Consider the following 18738-nt stretch of genomic DNA (forward strand, 5'->3'; position numbering starts at 1 on the left):
AACTCAGCACTCACAGCCACTTTTCACACAGTTTATCAGCAAAGCCAACAACTAATATTAGCAATCCTTTAGCCTGTGCCTGAGGTTCCCTCAGAAGGTGGAATTAGAAACTATTTTTAGTGGATACAGCAGTACGTAGCTGGAGGGCTGGGAGGTTAAAAATCTTCTCAATTCCATCACTCTCTCTTATCACCAGCTCTCAACCACTGGCCTGGAAAGGAACCAGCAGCAGAACTGAAGAGATTCCCATCAGGTGCATCCTTCCAGGAGGCCACCTGCTCTTCTAAAGCCAGGACAGCCTTGTTTTGGGCCATTAACCACAAGCACTAAGTTTGACTTGGTAAGACTAGGGAAAGGGAATGTGATTTCCCATACAAAGGACTGGAAGAGCTGAAGAATGTGGCAAAGCAGATCGTTCTTGTGGAACGGGGAGGTCAAGCAGGGAGGGCAGCACCTCCCCCAGGGCAGGAGCGAGGGCAGGAGATGGTCATCAGCACTGCTGGGACAAGGGCAAATCTACAGACACAAGAGCCCTGGTCCTTCTGCCAAATCCAGCTCTGGGGACACTCACTGTGCAGAGGAGGGCACGGCACACCCTTGGCATCACCCACCCTGGACTCCCAACACCAAACACACATCGATATCCAGCACAGCATCTCAGCAAAAAAACCCAACAATACACACACACAACACCAAGCCCTTGCCCTGAGATTCAAGCAGCACAGAAAATCTTGGGAGGAAAGGCCACAAATTTATAGGAAAGTCCAAGGAGCTCTAATAATAACTACCAGCAAAGTTTAACACTGTTCTTTCAGGAGATGCTTATTTTGGTGCACAACAAGGGGAAAAAAGGCAATCAATCACCGGCCTGACATCCTCTGTGCCACACAGAGATGGCTGCTCAATTTGGGTCCATCCTGTTTGGACAGTCCCCACCATGACCTTTCCCAAAAACTCCATCTTTCAGGGCAAGATCACCTTTGGATACTACCCCTGCTACAAAAGGAGAGAGGATTCCTTGGGTGGGATGCTAACAGGCTCCACCCCGAGATGCTTCAGAAACACAGAAGGTAGAAAAGATGTGTGTGAAAAGGGCAATTAGGACTCAAAACAACCCTCATGATGTGGGACTGTGCTCACCATACCAGCAGAGCTGTGCTGCCATCCACTACTGATTTCACCCTGCTGACAGCTCAGCGGCTCCCAAGTGTAACCTGGGCTTTGAAGTACTCCACAAAATCTGGTTTGCCAAAGCCTACAGGAGCTTCAATGCTCTTTGAAACTATCTCCTGGGACAGACTGGCTGTTAAAAGACACTCAACGTGGGAGAAGTTGAGCCCAGGACAGCAGAAGACAAAGAGCCAACTTGGCAGAGGTAACAAAGCTGAGCTGTGTTTTATCAGCGCACCAGGCTCGTCATCAGTCCTCTGGACTGCACAGGGCTTTCTTCTGGAGCAGATTTACTCGGGACATGCCTACAAAGGAGTGATTAAATCCATAAGCACTCCTCAGCACTACTGCTGGGGGGAAAAACCCCCTTTTCTTCCATGTTCAGCCTGCTCACTTCTGCAGTGAAGCAGCAAGCCCAAGGCCACCAGGGATGTGCTATTTGTAATTCCCTGTTCACTGGGAAGAGAACCAACACAAAGCGGAAAATTTAAGGAACTCCTACGGAAATCGCTTCTTGTACTGATTTTACTCTCAGGCAGAAAAGATTTTGTAGAAACTGTACAAGTCACATCAGATTATTTAAAGCCCTTTGCACAAAAAGCACGGACATTCCCCTCAGAAGACTCCATTTCTAACAAGCATTAACAGCAGGAAACAGAAGTGATTCCCGCGCTGCCTGACTTGCTGCCCAGGGGCTGAGCTCCTCGTGCACGAGGAAAACACTGCACAGTTTGTACCAAATTCTCATTATGCTACAAAATGGGATCCACATAGAACTTACAGATGGCAAACAAACAGTAAATACCTTCCCAGTTGCTACCCTGCACAGCTCCATTCGTGAACTGCAAGGACAAACACCAATAAACTGGTTTGAAGACACAAAAGTGTTACTGGTTTAGGGACTATGCCAAAGTGATGCAACAACAGGAATCACTGGAAGCTTTGCCATGACTGTCCTGGATAATGCCTTCCATTGGAGGGGCTGCTTGGCTGGGGAGCTGCCCCACCTGCCAGGAGCCAGGTGAATCTGCACCACCCACCAATTTCGATGAGAAATTTTCAGTCCTCAGTGTAAATTACTCAAAAAGGAACCTCATAGGTTTTTTTTGAATCTGTTGCATAGAGGAAGAAGATAAAACCTTTTTAAGAGCACAGCAAGGAAAGCAAGGAGGCACCTGAGCAGCTGCTGGCAATGTTTTATCCTAATAAACATTTAATTAAGTTATTGCGAGCCTGAGGACGACTTTCCAAAAGTTGGCTCTACATACTCATCAGAGCAGCTCCTTTACAGCAGGCTCTGTCCTGTCCAGCCCAGCCCTTAGTCAGGCACTTGCCAAGTAGCACAACCAGAGAGCTGGCACCATTCCCTGAGAGGAGAAGTTCTTTCACCATGTCCCCCTGCACAGCGCACAGGAATTGGTCAGTGCAGTGAGGAGCAAAGCTCCCTGTGCTGTCACCTCCTCACAGCCATGCCCATGGCACACAGGCACTGCAGGGAGGTCATGAACTCCTGCCCTGTTCCCCTTTGTCCATAGAAGAAACAGGGACGTTAAAAAGTGATGGTAGGGGAAATGAAGATTTCAAGGTACTTCACATTTTAACAGAAGTCTGTCTTATTTATAGAAATATGAATATGATTTCTGTCAGCTGTAGGTATTTATTAAGCAGAATCCTGCAGAAACGTGCTCTGAAGCAGCATCCTAACACAGCTGAGAGACTACTCTGGGATTTCAATGCCAACCCTAGCTCGAGCTGCAGCTCCCCATGACAAGAGAGTTGTGCAGTTACCACAGACACTTCCAACTCCAGAGTGAAAAGAGATTTCCCTAAAGGGCATCTCTTGGAACACAACCACCATCCAGCACAAGCTCTACAAACACAAGACACTGCCTGGCAGAATTGGGCACCAACAGGAAGGGCTTCCAGTCTCCAATCCATTTGCAGGACATACCTTTCCCCCTTAGCAGCTGCTCAGACCAAAGGCAAATGAAAGAAAAGCACTGCACTGACGAAAGCAGACAGGCCTGACAGTAAGGAATCACACAAGTTAACCCTGGTGTTGACTAACTGCAATCATCAGCAGCCCAAGTCCTCAAAATGGGAAGTGTCAATGCAGACTAAAGCACCGGGGAAATCAGTCAGGACCCCACGCTACCAAATGCTGCTCACGTATGCAGGGAAAGGTGGCCCCTGACTGAAGAGCCAGCAGCTAAACAGGACAGGGAAGAGATGCAGTACAGAAGGTGTCTATCAGGAAGTGAAACAAAATCGTGTACCCAACTCCCTTCTGTCATTTTTGAGCCAGGGTGCTCACTCAAGAGTTCCCCAACATTCTGCCCTAACACGAGCAGCCGATGCTGCCTTGCACATCTTCACTGCCAGCTCAGCTCTATCATCCTCCTTTAATCCACGGGCTGCAAAACACAAAAGCAAGAAGAACACCAGAATTCCAAGGCTGGCAGGAGCGCACAGCAGGCGTCAATATCGAGCTCATTCCCGAGGCTGTGGAGCCAGGAGTGGAAGGAGGGAGAGAGGGCATCTGGGGACATGACAGTGAGCTCTGGAGCAGCCAGGACGCTCCCTGCATGGGCAGCAATTCCCCCACAGCTTGCTGTGCCTGCTGTGGAAGAAGTTACAGGAGGGCAGGCCAAGCAGCCTGCTGGCTTTTTCAGCACCTCAAGCCATTTCCCTCCCTCTTCCTGCTCTCCCTCCCAAACTGGCTGTTTCCCTTCCTCCACAGGCAGGCCCAGGGCCTGGCATCACACCTGCTGCAGGAGCGGCTCTCACTGCCAGCCTCCCACTCACCTCCCCTGCCCACAAGAAAAGTCCTAGTTAATAACCCAGCAGTCCCCCAGCCAAGGGTGCAACAGCAGCTGGGTGCACAGCTGGATTATGTGCAGCCTGGCAGCCCAGGGCACTTCTCCATCAAACCACTAGACAAGAGCACTGCACTCCTCCAGCATCCCTCCCCTGAGAAGCACCTCTTTCACCTTCACTGTAGTTTGTTTTTCAACAAACAACACCCCTACTTCCCTTGTTTACTTTTTAAAGCACTGTTTAATAACTGCCAACAGCATTAATGAATTAAATAGAGGGAAGCAATGTTTGGCTTCCAGTTTAAGCCTTTGCTCCCAGACAAGTGCTGAAGGCACCGTTTCTCTTCACACAGAGGCCAGATCTAGAGCTGTGTAAAGCACAGTACCACATACTAATAAAAAACCTCACCAAAACCCTACCACAACAACAGGGAAATGGAAAAGGCAAAGATAACTCAGGACTGCCCTACAGTGACATTTCTATTAACAGGGTCAGCTGGCAGCACACACAGACATGTCCAGGCTTCTCTGATATCCAAAACAGAAACAAACCCAGTGCTGAGCAAAACAAGGGCCACGACTTACCGAAAAAGGATTCAGCAGAGGTGACACCACCGAGGGCAGGGAGCGAAAGGGGAAGTGGTTCTCCACCAAAGGCCATCTCTTGCCACTCAGCACTTTTGCAACTTAAGAAACAGCCAGAGGAGAAAAACAAAGCAAGCGTGGGAACCTACTCGGGCTCGGAGGCTTGACGCAAACTGCATTTTTAACAACATCTGCATTTGTGCCTTTTTCTTTTTTTTAAGAAGGAACTGTCTGCAGGCACTTCCTCTGTTCCAAGGTGGGGCTCCCTGGAGAGAGAACTCAGCTGCAATGACACAGGCAGGCATCATCACAGAAAGATCTGCAATGCCAACCGTTACTCATCTGCATGAACTGATGTACTGATCCCTTCTCACCATCACCAAGTCCCCTTTTCTTTTGTTTTGGGCTTCAATATGGGCATATTCTGAAGCCAAACTAAGACAATAGGAAAAACTCAGAGTTTGCTAGAAGACAGCCAAAGGCAAGGATGATGGGTGTGAATCTGAACTCCCAAAGGCCTTTTACTTGCTCCAAGTGAGGAGAGAATTTCTGGTAAATTCAGAGAGAATTTGCCAACTTGCCAAAGGGAATGCTGATGAGCATGGCTGTGTCTGCAAGTGAAGTGTGTCTGTGCCTGCTTCAGATACATGAAACAACCACAGTCAGAAAATTTCAGAGACGGAATCTAACCAGCCTCAGGTCATCTCGCCAGGTTGGGGGGAGCACTGATACCCACTCAACACCCGAATGTGTTACCAGCCTTACAAGTCAAGCCCTCTGCTGGAACAAACCATCATGCACATGCCATCAGGGCTCTTCTGCCACCAGGAACAATTACTGAGCTCCAGAACCCACTTTGCAAACTTCAGTCAGAGCCTGGGCAGCCTGGGTATGCTGGAGAGAGCAGCGGTGTCCTCTGGAGACCGCGACGACAGCTCTGGGCTGAGAAACTTATCCCTGCCAGAAACTCATCCCTGCCTTGCTGCCAGCAAGGGGAGCAACAACAGCTGCTGTTTGCAGGCGAAGTGTTCAGCCCACGCAGCTGCACAGTGCCGAGACAAACCCAACCACCTGCAGCATTCCTCTGCCTCCCAGTGCCCCCAGCCTCGCTCTGCAGGGCTGAGCTGACCTTCCTACCAAATGTATTCCCTCGCAGGCAGGGCTGGGATTGATTTGTTACAGGCAAAAGAAAGCAGATTGGGTTTTAAGCCGGACAACATTTTATAGTTTCTGATAAAACTCAAAGTCCACATGGGTTTCCTGTTCCCCTCACGTACTCCTGGCCTATGGATGAACCAGCTCAACATATAAACTCCTAAAGCAAAGGCAAAGCACGGGCACCAGCTGTCTCCTCTCCATCCCACCTGGCAGAGCTCAGTGCTGCTTCCCCCCCAGCCCTGGGGCCCATGCCTGTGCCAACAGCTCTGGATTAGGTTTCACTGGGCTGCTGCTGAGCGCGTGCTCATACAGTAACTCTCACACAACCCCCCCCCCCCGAGTCACTTCATGCCGAGTCCATCCCTGTCGCTTCCTGCCAGCGCTCAGCAGCCTCAGAAGGGACCAACCTGCCGAGGTTGGGCAGCTCTGGGGGTGGGGGAGATGTGCCGAGTTGAATTTCAATTGTCGGTAACGGCGAAACGCAGCACGGGCTGGGACACTCCGCTGACGCCAAATCATCAGGTAATGATTTATTTCAGGGAATAAGAACCTGGGAACAGGCTGTATGAGTCACCATGGCAATGAGGAACAGAGTTAAGCAAGGACGGATGGAAGGTATCACAGAGCATTTTCCAGGCAGGACACTAATAACAAGAAGTTTTATTGCCCATCTCTCTGGCTGTGCAACACCGAGGGAGGCCCAGCAAGCCACGTGTTGGTGGCCCACGTTCAGCCTCCCAGTTGGCTTCAGATAATCTACCCAGAGAGAAGGAAAAAAGATTCCAAAAAGCAACAGCAAAACAAGTTGTGCAAACAAAGCTCTGATGTCTCTGGAATTCAAGACTGAAGATACGCGCAAAATCGTCCTTCCTGCAGTCCGACCACGGCAGCTCATGGACTAGAGAGGGGGTGGCTCACACAGTTCGGATGCTGATTAAGAAATCCAGGCACTGGGTGTTTACAGCAGAAATCTGATTCTGTGCACTTTTTAAAGCAAGAGACCCAGACCGGAAGCGAGACCATGAAAGGAATTTGTTTTACATGATAGTCCCCAAAGGCTTCCAGGTCTCCAAGTCAAGACATTCCCAGATTAAAGCTCTGCATGACATTCTTGTTGTGCTATATACTGTTTAAACATTCTTGGGCATTTTTAATGCATACCACTGGGTTCACAGAGCAGGACAGCGATACCCAGGAGAACACTCCACAGTGTTTTACCACCACGTGCCACACTCCTGCCACCTCAGTCTGTCCAAAGCAAGCCGGCTGCCGTGTACCAACAAAATGCTTTCACAAATATATTCTTAAAAACACTTTAATCGATGTGAGAAAACTTCATAGGGGGAATCTATCGCATCAAGGATCAGAGAAAAATAACCGCCAACTTTTTGATTAGCTGTCCTCAGGAAGAACAGCCCTCTGATTGACATGTACTTATCTTTTTTCCCTCCAAATTAACACAGTCCATGTTGATTATCTCTAAACCACACGGTAATCTCCCCTGCCACCAAAGTTTGAAAGTGTTGCCTTCATACACAGCACATTTCTTTTTAAACCTTAAACAACAGCTGCCAGACCCTTGAGCAGCTGGTTAGCAAACAGGTCTCTACCCACTACACTGAAATATGTTTAAGACAGGATATTTTATAACTAATTTTTACTCCCATCTCCCTGCACATCACTGTCACAGACCTGACCATGTTTGGCCTGACTGGCAGTGCCCTGCAAGAAGGACCCCTCAGCTTTAAATACGACTGTAACACAAGTCACAGGAGACACTCTGAGGTCAACATACTGTCCCTCCCCACTGTGGCCAAGTCCAGCGTCCCCTATATTTAGACAAAGTATGCCCAGCACTTTACAGATGGAAGGGGATCACTGACTTGCCTGAACCATGGCCAGTGCTGGCCCTTGGAGCAGAACTGTGCCAGGACTCGGCTCTGCAGCCACCCCAACCAGGGCATGGGATGGAGGAATTATGCTGGGGAAGCTGCCTGGCTCTGATCACAGCCTTGCTGCCTGCCCTCAGTAAATACATTAACAGACCCCTGTAAATAGAGCACCAAAACAAGGACCACTCTGTCTCTACACAAAGAAATCAATGCTGAATAATAAGCCTTTTCCTCTGTGCTAAAAAGAAGCAGATGCTTGTTTACCAAAAGCATCAAAAATCATCAAGAGGCTGTTGGATTTGACTCATAAAAATATAGAAGGAAGTTATTTGTTCAGTATTTTAACTTCTGCTGCACTCAGCACTTTCAATTTTCTCTCATTTTTTACTGCATCCTCTCCATGCACGAGGGGTATTTGATCCCTGAATGACAGTTTCCAGCAGGAACAGTAAAATCGGTTTAGGAACGACTGTCCCTTTAGATTAGCAAAAAGGACAGTCAGCAGTAGCCAGTGATGTGAGATGGTTTGTGAACTGTTTCAGAGAGAACTGCCACGTCCCAGGTTTCTTTCAATAGCTTTTGATTTGAAATTGGAAGTCACAGGGAGCTCTACCTGTTGTGCTGATACAGCCCTTAATTGGGCTATTGATCTGCTGCCCCTGGCAAATACACCAGAGACTTCATTTTATGGAACAGGGAAGCTGCAATTAATGGAATACAAAATTTAACAAGGATGTAAATAATAACTTGTAATTTTAATCACTCAGAAGTGAGAAAACATCAAAGACAAAGGATCCAACTTTATAGCTGGAATAGTTTAATGGATTCTGTGTCTTCAAGGCAACACTAGGGACAGTTCTTCGCACAAGCAAGGTCAGTACAAACTTCAGACTCAATTTAAAGTTGCAAACCAAAGAACAAACACAGTATCCCTTTGGGTTAAATAACCCAGCACCACAGGGGATGAGGTCCCTCATCCTTTAAGGACAGGCTGCTCCCCAGGTGAGAGGCTGCCTGTTCTGGGGGCTCAGAGCACACCCCCCCCCCAGCACAGCACACCTACCCCAGCAGCAGCCACAAGAAACAGTGACAATCAGCCTCCAGAGCCATCAGGAAAAGCTCTCCAAATCAGATCATGAGATATAATTATGATGCCTTTCAAAATGCAAACTCAGCATCACTTCCCAATCCAACTCTTCCCCCCCACGGATGTTACAAGTTCTTCCTGGAGACAACATCCCTTGTGACTCTGCTTTTTCTTTTGGTGCTCTGAATAGGGATCAGCTTACCAGGAGTCCTTTATTCCTGAAATAATTTCCATTAATCACTCACCATACACCACTTTAAACAGAAGCTGACAGACTGGGGGATGTCTAACAGCAGCACAGCATCTCCCAACTTAAATAAAGGCTGAAATGAAGGGCAGCCCAAGAGGCAAAAGGAACTGGGAGATTTCTATGCAGCAGACAAGGAAACTTCTTCAAACCACTCTTGAGAATTGCAATGTTTTTATACAGCTACTTTAAATAAAAGCAGGGAAGCAGTACTGTTTGAACCATCCACTCTTCATGGTATATGCTCACAAAAAAAGTAAATTAAAGGAAACACAGCAACGTGCACCATTTTGAAACATCACCCTACAGTTTTGCATTTGTGATTCCTCAGCACAGCTGCAAATTAACCAACTCTTTTAGCACCTTAATGCGACTTTCAGTTAAAGGAGATGTCGGTGCTTTACTTCAAAATGCATTTTAAGGAGTTTCAACATAAAAACTCTGCACAGTTTTGCTGACTAAGACTCAGATTGAAAACACATTATTTAAAGTTTTATTTTACAGGAGTTTGAACTCCGAAGAGTAGAGATTCCAGATGTGTTTATCCCTGCAAAAGTCAGGTGCTAAATTTCAGCAGAATTAGCACTTTAAGCAGTTTGGCAGCCAATTTTCTGTGGTTAACTCAGGTCTTCATATTTCCTAAAAGCATGGAAACCCCTTTAAAAACCACACATTAAAGTAGAAAGACCAACAGAATACTAAATGCTGCTGTGTAACACAGATCCAGAGAAGTCTCTAACAAGAACACAGTGTACTTTAGGGAACAGGTTTTTAAACAGCTTTTAAAGAGGCTCCAGAATAGATATTTGCTGAATTTCAAGCTAGAGAGCCTCTCATAAAACATATCATGATGTACTTGAAGGAACTAAGGACAAAAAAGTCAGGAAGATTACAGTGGTGTCAAGGTTTTGCTCTGGTGACTGTGCTGGGAACCTGGGTGGTGGCCTGTTCCATCTCCTTGATGTCCTGCTGAGCAGACCCTGCCCTCTGAAACGCTGAAAGCAGCATCACTCACCCCTGGGATGGACGTTGGTATCACCTCTGCTTGCCATGGAGGCACACAGATAATCCTCCTTTGCTTTCTTGCAACTTTCTGGTTGTCCCAAACCAACAGGAGGGGTAGAAATGGTGCTGACAAATGATTTGTTTTTATTTAGACTAACTGGCTTTTGGTCTTTGCACCACAAAGGAATGCAGCTGTTCCACTTTGCATTTGTTTTTTTTTTGATTTCTCTGTCTCTTTTACAAAGCAAATAAAGGGGAAAAAAACCAAAACCTAAAAACAAACAAACCAACACTAACAATAACAAAGCTGGTGACAAACTCTTCACACACCACCAGGACACCAGCCCTAAAGAAACCCAAACAAACCAAACAACCAAAAATTCCCAGTGAACTCGCCCCCCCACCCAATTCTGGGTTCATTTTAATTCAGCATCGAGTTGCAGAAAGCAAGCAGGAGATTTACAGGAAGACAAAGGTAAGACTAATGATAGCTCTTCCCATCTGGAGCGTTGTGCAAATGAGGCACCCCCTTAAATTATGACCTGACAAAGGTAATTTATCATTTGCTAATAAAAGTGACCCTACTCCTGTCCCACCTGCCATTTGGAGTCTCACAAAACATCAGCAACACACCCAGAGCAGGGCCTCCCATGCCCATCTGTCACCTATAGGTGGCTGAGCCAAGACACAGGTAACAGCCCACTCCAAAGCAACCCTATGGGGTGCTGTAAGAACAGAGGCTGCAGGGCAACAAGAGGCTCAGGTGAGCAAATTCATTCTCTCCACACTGGCAAACAAATCACAGGGAGAGAGGAAATCCCACACAGTCCATTATACACAATAACACCCCAGTACAGACAAGTCCCCACCCACGCTGGGCACCTCGACACAATTCTGGACCCAGGGATGAACTTACTCCGATCCAGCTGGGTGCCTCCACAAGAGCCATCCTGCCACAGCCAGATGTAACAGATCTACACTCTTCCAGTGAAAAGCTGGAAGTTTAACAGTGTGACCCAGCTGCCGACCCACGGCACTCCCGAGGAGATCCCAGGCAGGAGGCAGCCCCGGAGGTGGGACAGTGTGGAGCTCATTGAGCCTTTGTGAGAAGTGTGTGAACAAAGGAAGGACTTTGCTAATAAGTGACAAAGATCATTTGTTTAAAAGAAAGGACTAAATCATTTCTGGTTGGGCAGTCTGGGTTTAGCCTACTTGTAACAACGGTGTTTTGAGCAAAAGCATACTGCTTAAATGGCTTATTGCAAGTAAACCCAGCGAGCCCAAAGGGCTGAATTCGATGTTGATGAGGGGCAGATAAGTACTGGATAAACAGGAATATGCACTGAATGAGGAGCCTATGGCTCAATGTACCTAGAAATGCCCAAATTTAGACAACTGCCAAGGCCAAGGAGTCCCAACTCTACACAGAGATCTCCCCAGCTGGATTCCTGTGTCACCCCCAGCCTTCACCAACTCTGAAGTTTGTCTTATCATTTACCTCTACAGGCTTTTCTCCTCCCCAGCCTCCCTCCTTCACAGGCTGATGTTCCTGAACCAGAAAACTCCTGTTTGTCACAAAACACTTGGTTAATCCCACACAACCCAGCAGCAGGTGGCTACAGAACAACTACTGCCAGTCTCCAACTCCTTCCCAAGCTGCTCAATTCAAGCTCTGGCCCAGGTGCACATGAAAAGCGAAGGGGTGTCTTCAAAATACTTCAGTAAAGGCACAAGCATTCAGAATTAAGGACAGGAATGAGTTTTGTTCCATGTGTTTGTGAAAATAAGAGCATTCAACCAGCTGCTATGAAACAGCATGGCTGGAAACTCAAGTTGCAGATTTGCTCTGTACACATTACATCCATTACACTGGGGAAAAATATTTGCTGAACTAGTTTTAAGCCCATACAGGCTGATAATTTAAATGCTGTTTATCAGACCAATGCAGAGGAGACAACAGTTCTTCAGAGCCTACTGCAGAACGGGATGCAGAATTTTAAACTTTCTCTGACCCCACAAACACTAGTTAGAAGAAACATTTCAAGAAAGTTAGCCTGAAGTTATTTAAAAAACAATGAAGCAATATTTTAACCAGGGGCTCTGTGATAAAGGTACGAGGAAGTACAGTCCTGCAAAAAAATCCCAGCCAGCCCACTCACTAGCCCCGAAAGGTCTTTTTCTGCTGATAATCTCACTGGGGTCCTTCTGCTTTGAGGTCTTTAGAAAAATCCCAAGCATTTCCAGAGACAGGAACATCTGCAGATGTTTCCAGACAACACAGAACCTCAGAGGCAACTCTACCACTCACAGCCTTTTAAAACATTAATTTGGCAGCCCAGCAGCGTGGGCTTCCTAACTAAAACATATTGCTCGAAAACGGGTGGTGGTGTGGGGGGTTTGTCCTTGGAACACTGGTTTTGATTTTATGTCCGATAACCATCTCTTGTCTCTCTTCCAACCCCTACCAGGAAGGATCGGTGAGACAAATACCCACAGCTTCCAGGGGAATAAAAGGAAAAGCCAAACAGGAAAAGGAGTTATGAACAATACAGCCCTGGCTCAGTTAATGATCAACTCTGCACACACCATACTACTTCTCCCCAAATACCACAACCTATTTGAATAGAGTTTTTAGTAATCAGTGGGTAGTTAAGAGGCCTCTTAAGTGTTGCATTTGTGTTATCACAAAGTAGCAAAGAAATAAAAAAGATGAGAAATCCCCGACGACTCTGCTCTGTCAACAGGAAGCCCATCCAGTGTGCCGGGTGAGCTCAGCTGCGTGGAGGGGTGGGCAGGAAGGGTAAGGGGTCAGGTTCCCCTGCCTGCACATTCCCATCACATCCCTTATGGAGCATGAGGCTGCCTTCTGCAGCCAGACAAACCCTCAGCACACAATGCACGCTTAAATGGAGAACACAACTGCTGTAGTCCATCCTGATCCTACCGGCCTCTCCATGAGACGAAGAGCTAATCAACTGCTTTCTGTATTGCAAGCACCTCCAACCAGAGCGACCCTCAGCTCTTAAGGCAACTTCAGCAAGAACTGATAGCGGTAACTGGAATCACTCTGCTGATCTTCCAGTCCTTTCAGCAGCAGTTTCCAAGCTCAGCTCTTAAATATCATTGACTCTCAGCACAATGGTAAAACACTCACAAAGCTACAGCGCTTTACAACGGCACAGAAGCAATTAAAGATTTCCAATAACACGCTGCTCGGAGGATTGCGGTCTAATTGCTGAGCGGTCAAGGTTTTTGGCAGTAATAACATTGTAAGGAGATAAAAAGGTTTCCCATATGAGAAATAAATAAATATACAGCTCTCCAAACAATGGCAGCAGCAGCCACACACCTATCTAAGTTCCTGACTCGGCACTTGGCGTAATTCAAGATTAGGTGGTCATGAAATTTTCTAACATAGAGGCCACGGCTGCATGACAGAGGTAAATGAAAGGGGTGGGGAAGGACAAGGGCCAAGCAGGCTGGGCACAAAGACAAGTTACAACACTGAGGTGGCAACACAATGAGCCCGAATTACCAGGTGTTGTAATTTGCTGCACAGTTTGTAATTACCTGCACAGCCTGGAACTTCCTCTTACACTGTAAAGTGTGGTTTCTTCACACTACGCTGAAGGGTTGTCACTTAGAAGAAAACTGATTATGGGAGGGAGCAACAGGCTGCTAAGCCAAGTCTGCAAGGACATTTTGTGGCTACCTACTGCTGAAAATAATTCTGTTCAACTTGTGGGGTTTATTTTTTTTCCCTAAAAAAACCTTATCGTGTTTTTTTTCCACGATAAACCCACAACACTGCGAAGAAACTGCCTACTCTCTCTCTCTCTTCTTTTTTCCTCCCCTAAAGTTTAAAATACTTATAAAAACTATGAGTTAACAGCTTATAATAGAAAACAGACTGGTATGTTGCAAGCACGAGAACCATGGAGAGCAGTGAGCATAGTTGAGTTTTTAGATCCATCTGGCTCCCGAGTGTTGGAGGATGGAGGAGTAAACAGTACAGGAAACCTTTAACATGTGCTCGATGTGCACCCAGGGAGGGCTCAGGTTGGCAGAAAGGGAGCCCAGGCAGAGACAGAAGTATTTAAACACAACAAAAGACGCCCAAAAATGCCAGGGGGATGAGGGCACCAGAGTGAGGTGGTTAATCCTCAGGTTCAAAACATGCCTCTGCGCCTCCAGGCTCCGTTCCCTGGCTGGACACAGCCTGGTGGAACTCGGCCATGGTGTCTCAGGAAGGATGTGGTGCAGTGGGAGCAAGAGCCGAGCCTTCCCAAATCCCAAGTGAGTGTCCTGGCTGCTGTGTAATCCTGCTTTGCCACTGAGATAAAAGAGGAAAACTGGGTGACAGAGGAATCCGGCATTATCAGAGGGACATGGAAAAACCACTTCAGGGACACCAGCAATGAATTAAATAACTAAAACTTGGCCAGAAGCAGAGGAAGCAACTCTAGGCAGGAAGGACTGATCCATGGCAATTTCTCCATGTTTCTTGTTAAAAATTCTTTGATATTTGCAGACTGCCTAAAGATTTGCTTTTTTCCTTCTATTTTTTCCATCAGCTGCCTTAGAGTTTTAGTAGACCAAATTAAATTTTGAATCCTACACACAAGCAAACTGGTAAATCAGCAGAATTCCCCCTAGGTTCAGTGAGAGCAGCAAGACTTTCTGGAATGGGTTACAACTATAAATTCTGAGCATTTTGATAAACACAAGTCTCCCGGACATTATTTGAATCCTTGTGAACCTGAAATGAATTAGACCCAGACCAGCTGACTACATTACTGTCTAAAAGCGTCAACACAAGAGTAATTTCTGCTGATCTCTGAAAGTCAGAGCTGATCAGCCAAATACATCTACTAAAGAATACACTGAAACAGAAGTTTCTGATAATGTTTGGGTCACCACTGCCCTTCCCATTCCACAGAGAACACATTTTTGGCATAGCAAATGACTAAATCTGGATTTTTAGGCCTTGCCCACGATGAAATAAGGACATCCAATATTAATCAGCCTCTGTGAACTTGTAACTAGGAGCATAAACTTTAAAAATTGGCCTTTATTACACCAGCCTGAAAGCCACAGCACCATCCTGACTGAGAACACCAGCAAAATATTAATCCAGTGTTCAGCCTGTGAGAACACTTATGTGTGGGCCAAAAGCTCTGTCATTCTCATGCTTATTAATCTTCCCTTCCAGAAGGCAAAGGACAGCGTAAGCTCCTGTGATAACTCTGTTATCTCTCTCCCCAGAAAAGGAAAGGGTGGTCCTTCCAACCCAGCGCCATTTAAACTACCACAAGATCCTCCACCACAGGGATACGCGCGATGGAGGGAGCAGAGACAAGCAGTATTTCCCCTTTCTTTTGATCCCTTTCTGTACAGTCACCAACTGTGGGTTAAGTGTTTGAGTGGTGTATAAAACAAACACCTTAAAAGCACTTAAACTGTTACCTGGCTACCTGCTCTAGCTCGGTAAATCATCCAGAGCTCTAAGGAAATCTTCCGGCCCAGAGTGTGTGTTGAGTTTTTCTCCACAATTCCAGAATTACTGATACTTCCCAATGCCCAGGGTATATCCAGCTTGCATTCTTGCCTCCACAGAACACTTCAGGTACATCCCTGTTAAACCCACGTTATCAGCAATCACAGGGAAATCCATGGTGTTTACAGGCAACAGTGCGAGCGGAAAAAAAATTACTAACTACAAACATTTTGGGCTGAGTATGAAAGGCTCAGAGAGACTTAACTAAACTGATTACCAACTACAGCAGTGATTGCTAATGCTCACAAAGGAGGCCACAGAGTCCGGGGACTCATTTCCATATCAAGCCTAAGCAGAGATATCCACTAAAGACCTCGTAAGTGCAAGGCAGCTGCAATTCTAGCAGGAGCTTCTTGCGACAAGAACACAGTTCCAGGTGGGACCCAGCATTTATCCTACTATCTTGAAGTCTTTCATGATGTTTCCAAGAGATAAAACAGTCTGCTAGCTTCTTTAAAGAAATATCAAGCATGGCTAGACCACAGCGATTATCTCTCTGAACGCCTTATCTACCACCCTATAGCTGCCATTTCCCTCCTTAATCCTTCCAGCCAAACCCCACGACTCAGGCAGTCGCTGTTAATTGTCTATAAATTAAATGATTATTCGTATCTGCATTTCAAAGGGGGGTGTGCAGCTGGGGAGACTGATTTTTCCAAGCGGCTTAGTGTGGGGCACAGAGACACTCTGCACTTCAGAACTGCCCAAGACTGACAGCACTTAAAAACTGGCACCAGCTCATGTCTCTGCCTTGTGACCCGCAGGTGCTGCGCGTCAGGTCTCAGACCTGCAACACCCCAGCCCCGCAGTCCCTCTCTGTCGCCTTGAGATAAGCCAAGAGATCAAATAAAGGGGCTAATCTCTGCTTTAAGCCCAAAAGACGGCCAGGGCACACGGGCAGGGGAAGGCAGCACCCCGCTCTCAGCGCCCAGCCCGGCTGAGGGTCCCGCACCGGCCCCGCACGGGGAACCGGCGGTTCCGGCGACAGGAAGCGCAGCCCCGAGCTCCCGGGCAGCTCCCGTGAAACACTTGTCGAGGCGCTCGGACGGGACCCGCAGTACTTGCAGTGAAAAAAAAGAAATCAGGGGAGCGAGCGGGGAGCGAGCAGCGGCCGCCCCGCGGTGCCGGTGCCTCTCGCCGCCTCCCGGCAGCGGTGCCGGCTCCGCGGGCAGCGGAAAGTTTGCCCGGAGGCAACGTGCGGCTGAGAGAAGTACGGAGAGCGGGGAGAGCGAGAAGACGGGAGAGTGAGGAGAGGGGAGAGTGAGGAGAGAGGAGAGAGGGGTGAGCGGGGAGAGCGCAGAGCAGGCGGCAACCCCGCACGCCCGGGGAGCCGGGGCAGGCGGGGCGGCACCGGGGAGGGGAGCAGAGGGGAGGCTCGGCGGCGTGTGCCCGGTACTCACATCTGGGCGATGGCGCCCTGCGAGATGACGGCGTTGTCGGAGAAGTAGGGGATCATCGCTCCCCGGCGCGGCGGCCGCCCCTGCCCCGCGGCATCGGCCCCGCGCCCGCTCTGCCCCGCGCCCGCCGCGCCGCCCCCGCCCCGCCCAGCGCGCAGGCGCGGCCACGAGGGGCGGGGCGGGGCCGGGACACGCCCACAGACACACCCACGGCCCGCACGTGGCGGCTGCGGGGACGGGAGGGACCGGGACAGGGGACACGCGGGACACGGACAGGAATCAGGGGCACCCAGAACAGGGACACGCGGGACAGGGAACGGGGACAGGGAGCAGAGACACGCGGGACGGGGACAAGAAACAGGGACACGCAGGACGGGGACACGCAGGACGGGGACAGCCGGAATGGGAACAGGGAGCAGGGACACGCGGGATGGGGACACGGGGGACAGGGACAGCCGGAATGGGAACAGGGAGCAGGGACACGCGGGATGGGGACACGGGGGACAGGGACAGCCGGAATGGGAACAGGGAGCAGGGACACGCGGGATGGGGACACGGGGGACAGGGACAGCCGGAATGGGAACAGGGAGCAGGGACACGCGGGACGGGGACAGGCGGGACAGGGACACGCGGGCGGTCCGCTCCGCTCAGGGGTGGGGGTTCGCGTGGCGGGTGTGCTGGTTTTTTTGTTTTCCGTTCCCTTTTCCCCCCTCGTTTTCTCCCCCCAGATCTAGGCCGGGGAGGCTGCACGTTCCGAAATCAGGTTCGTAGCGGCAGCACATCAAAAGGTGTTTTGCGAAAGGCAGTCAGTGACAACTCGGGTGCTTAGGAAACGACCTTAATTTCTCTCCTGCAAGAGACGGAGGGAAGAGTTCTTGGCAGTAACTTTCGTATGCAGAGACTCGACAACTCAGTTTCTGCCAAAGGAGAAGAGAAGCAGCTGCCTTTTAGTGCTGTTTAATCTTTAGCTTCATCACCCCTCAAGAGAAAAGGAAGAAAGGAAGATATTTAGAACAAAAATCTTGTCCTCTGGCTGCTGGGAATTCAGATCTTGCAGCACGAGGGAAACTTAATACAGTTTTCCACTGGGGAGAGCCGGGGGCAGTGCACTCGATCCCACCCTGCACTGCCCATCCCACATTGGCATCTCCAGCCCCTACACCCACAGTGCAGGAGAACAGCCGAGAAGCCTTGGAAGCAAGCTCAGTTTTCTGTTTCCCATAGGAATGCAGGACATCCCAGCACAGAGGAACACGATACACCAGCCTTAAGTCATCTGCTACGGGTGGCACAAGCCCAGTAAGGAGGCACAAGTGAGCTGGCAAGGGAAGATGACAGTTTAAACACATGTACTTGTTAATGACATCTACCGAAGAGCAAGAAAATACCAAGGCATCACTGCAGAGCTGCCCCTGTGATCAGGCAGCAGAACTGGAAGCCCGAAAGCTTCATCAGCTTTATTTCCAACTATTAACTATCAGAGAAGCAGAGAGGGGTTGAAAAAAGCAACACAGTGTGATGGCAACTGTTTTGGGTCTAAGACTTGGCAGAAGCAGGACAGACACTTGTCTGAAAGGTCTTGACCATCCCCACTTCAGAGACTCACAGGAAAAGGGCAAAGCAGTGGAACTGGTGATTCTGCAAGTTTTGCTAAGATATGGTTTGGTTGCATTAATTTAAGCAACGTCATCTTATATAGCCAAGAGCACAGCTCTGGTAATGGTGCCTCACAGCTGTAAAGAAAACGCAGTGCCAGCTTGCTGCAGTGCCAAAAAAAATCAGTTTGTTAGGCAGAAATGAAGTCAGTTGCAAGAAGCAATGGAA

At 48.5% G+C, this 18738-nt stretch overlaps 1 protein-coding gene across 3 annotated transcripts in view; it reads right to left on the reverse strand.

Moving 5' to 3' along the window:
* SSH2 (slingshot protein phosphatase 2) overlaps positions 1-18738 on the reverse strand; it is a 95211-nt gene that overhangs the window by 35622 nt on the left and 40851 nt on the right. Inside the window, exon 1 of one of the 3 annotated variants that reach the window (XM_032707670.1) lies at positions 16918-17012. The exons of the other annotated variants lie outside the window; for them this stretch is intronic. Coding sequence (XP_032563561.1) covers positions 16918-16973 — 56 coding nt within the window. The 5' untranslated portion in view covers positions 16974-17012. Of the gene's footprint in view, positions 1-16917; positions 17013-18738 lie in introns of those variants that run through there. 3 annotated transcript variants of the gene reach the window in all.

The sequence above is a fragment of the Chiroxiphia lanceolata genome, chromosome 20 (genome assembly GCF_009829145.1).
Source record: "Chiroxiphia lanceolata isolate bChiLan1 chromosome 20, bChiLan1.pri, whole genome shotgun sequence".
NCBI classification, from domain to species: Eukaryota; Metazoa; Chordata; class Aves; order Passeriformes; family Pipridae; genus Chiroxiphia; species Chiroxiphia lanceolata.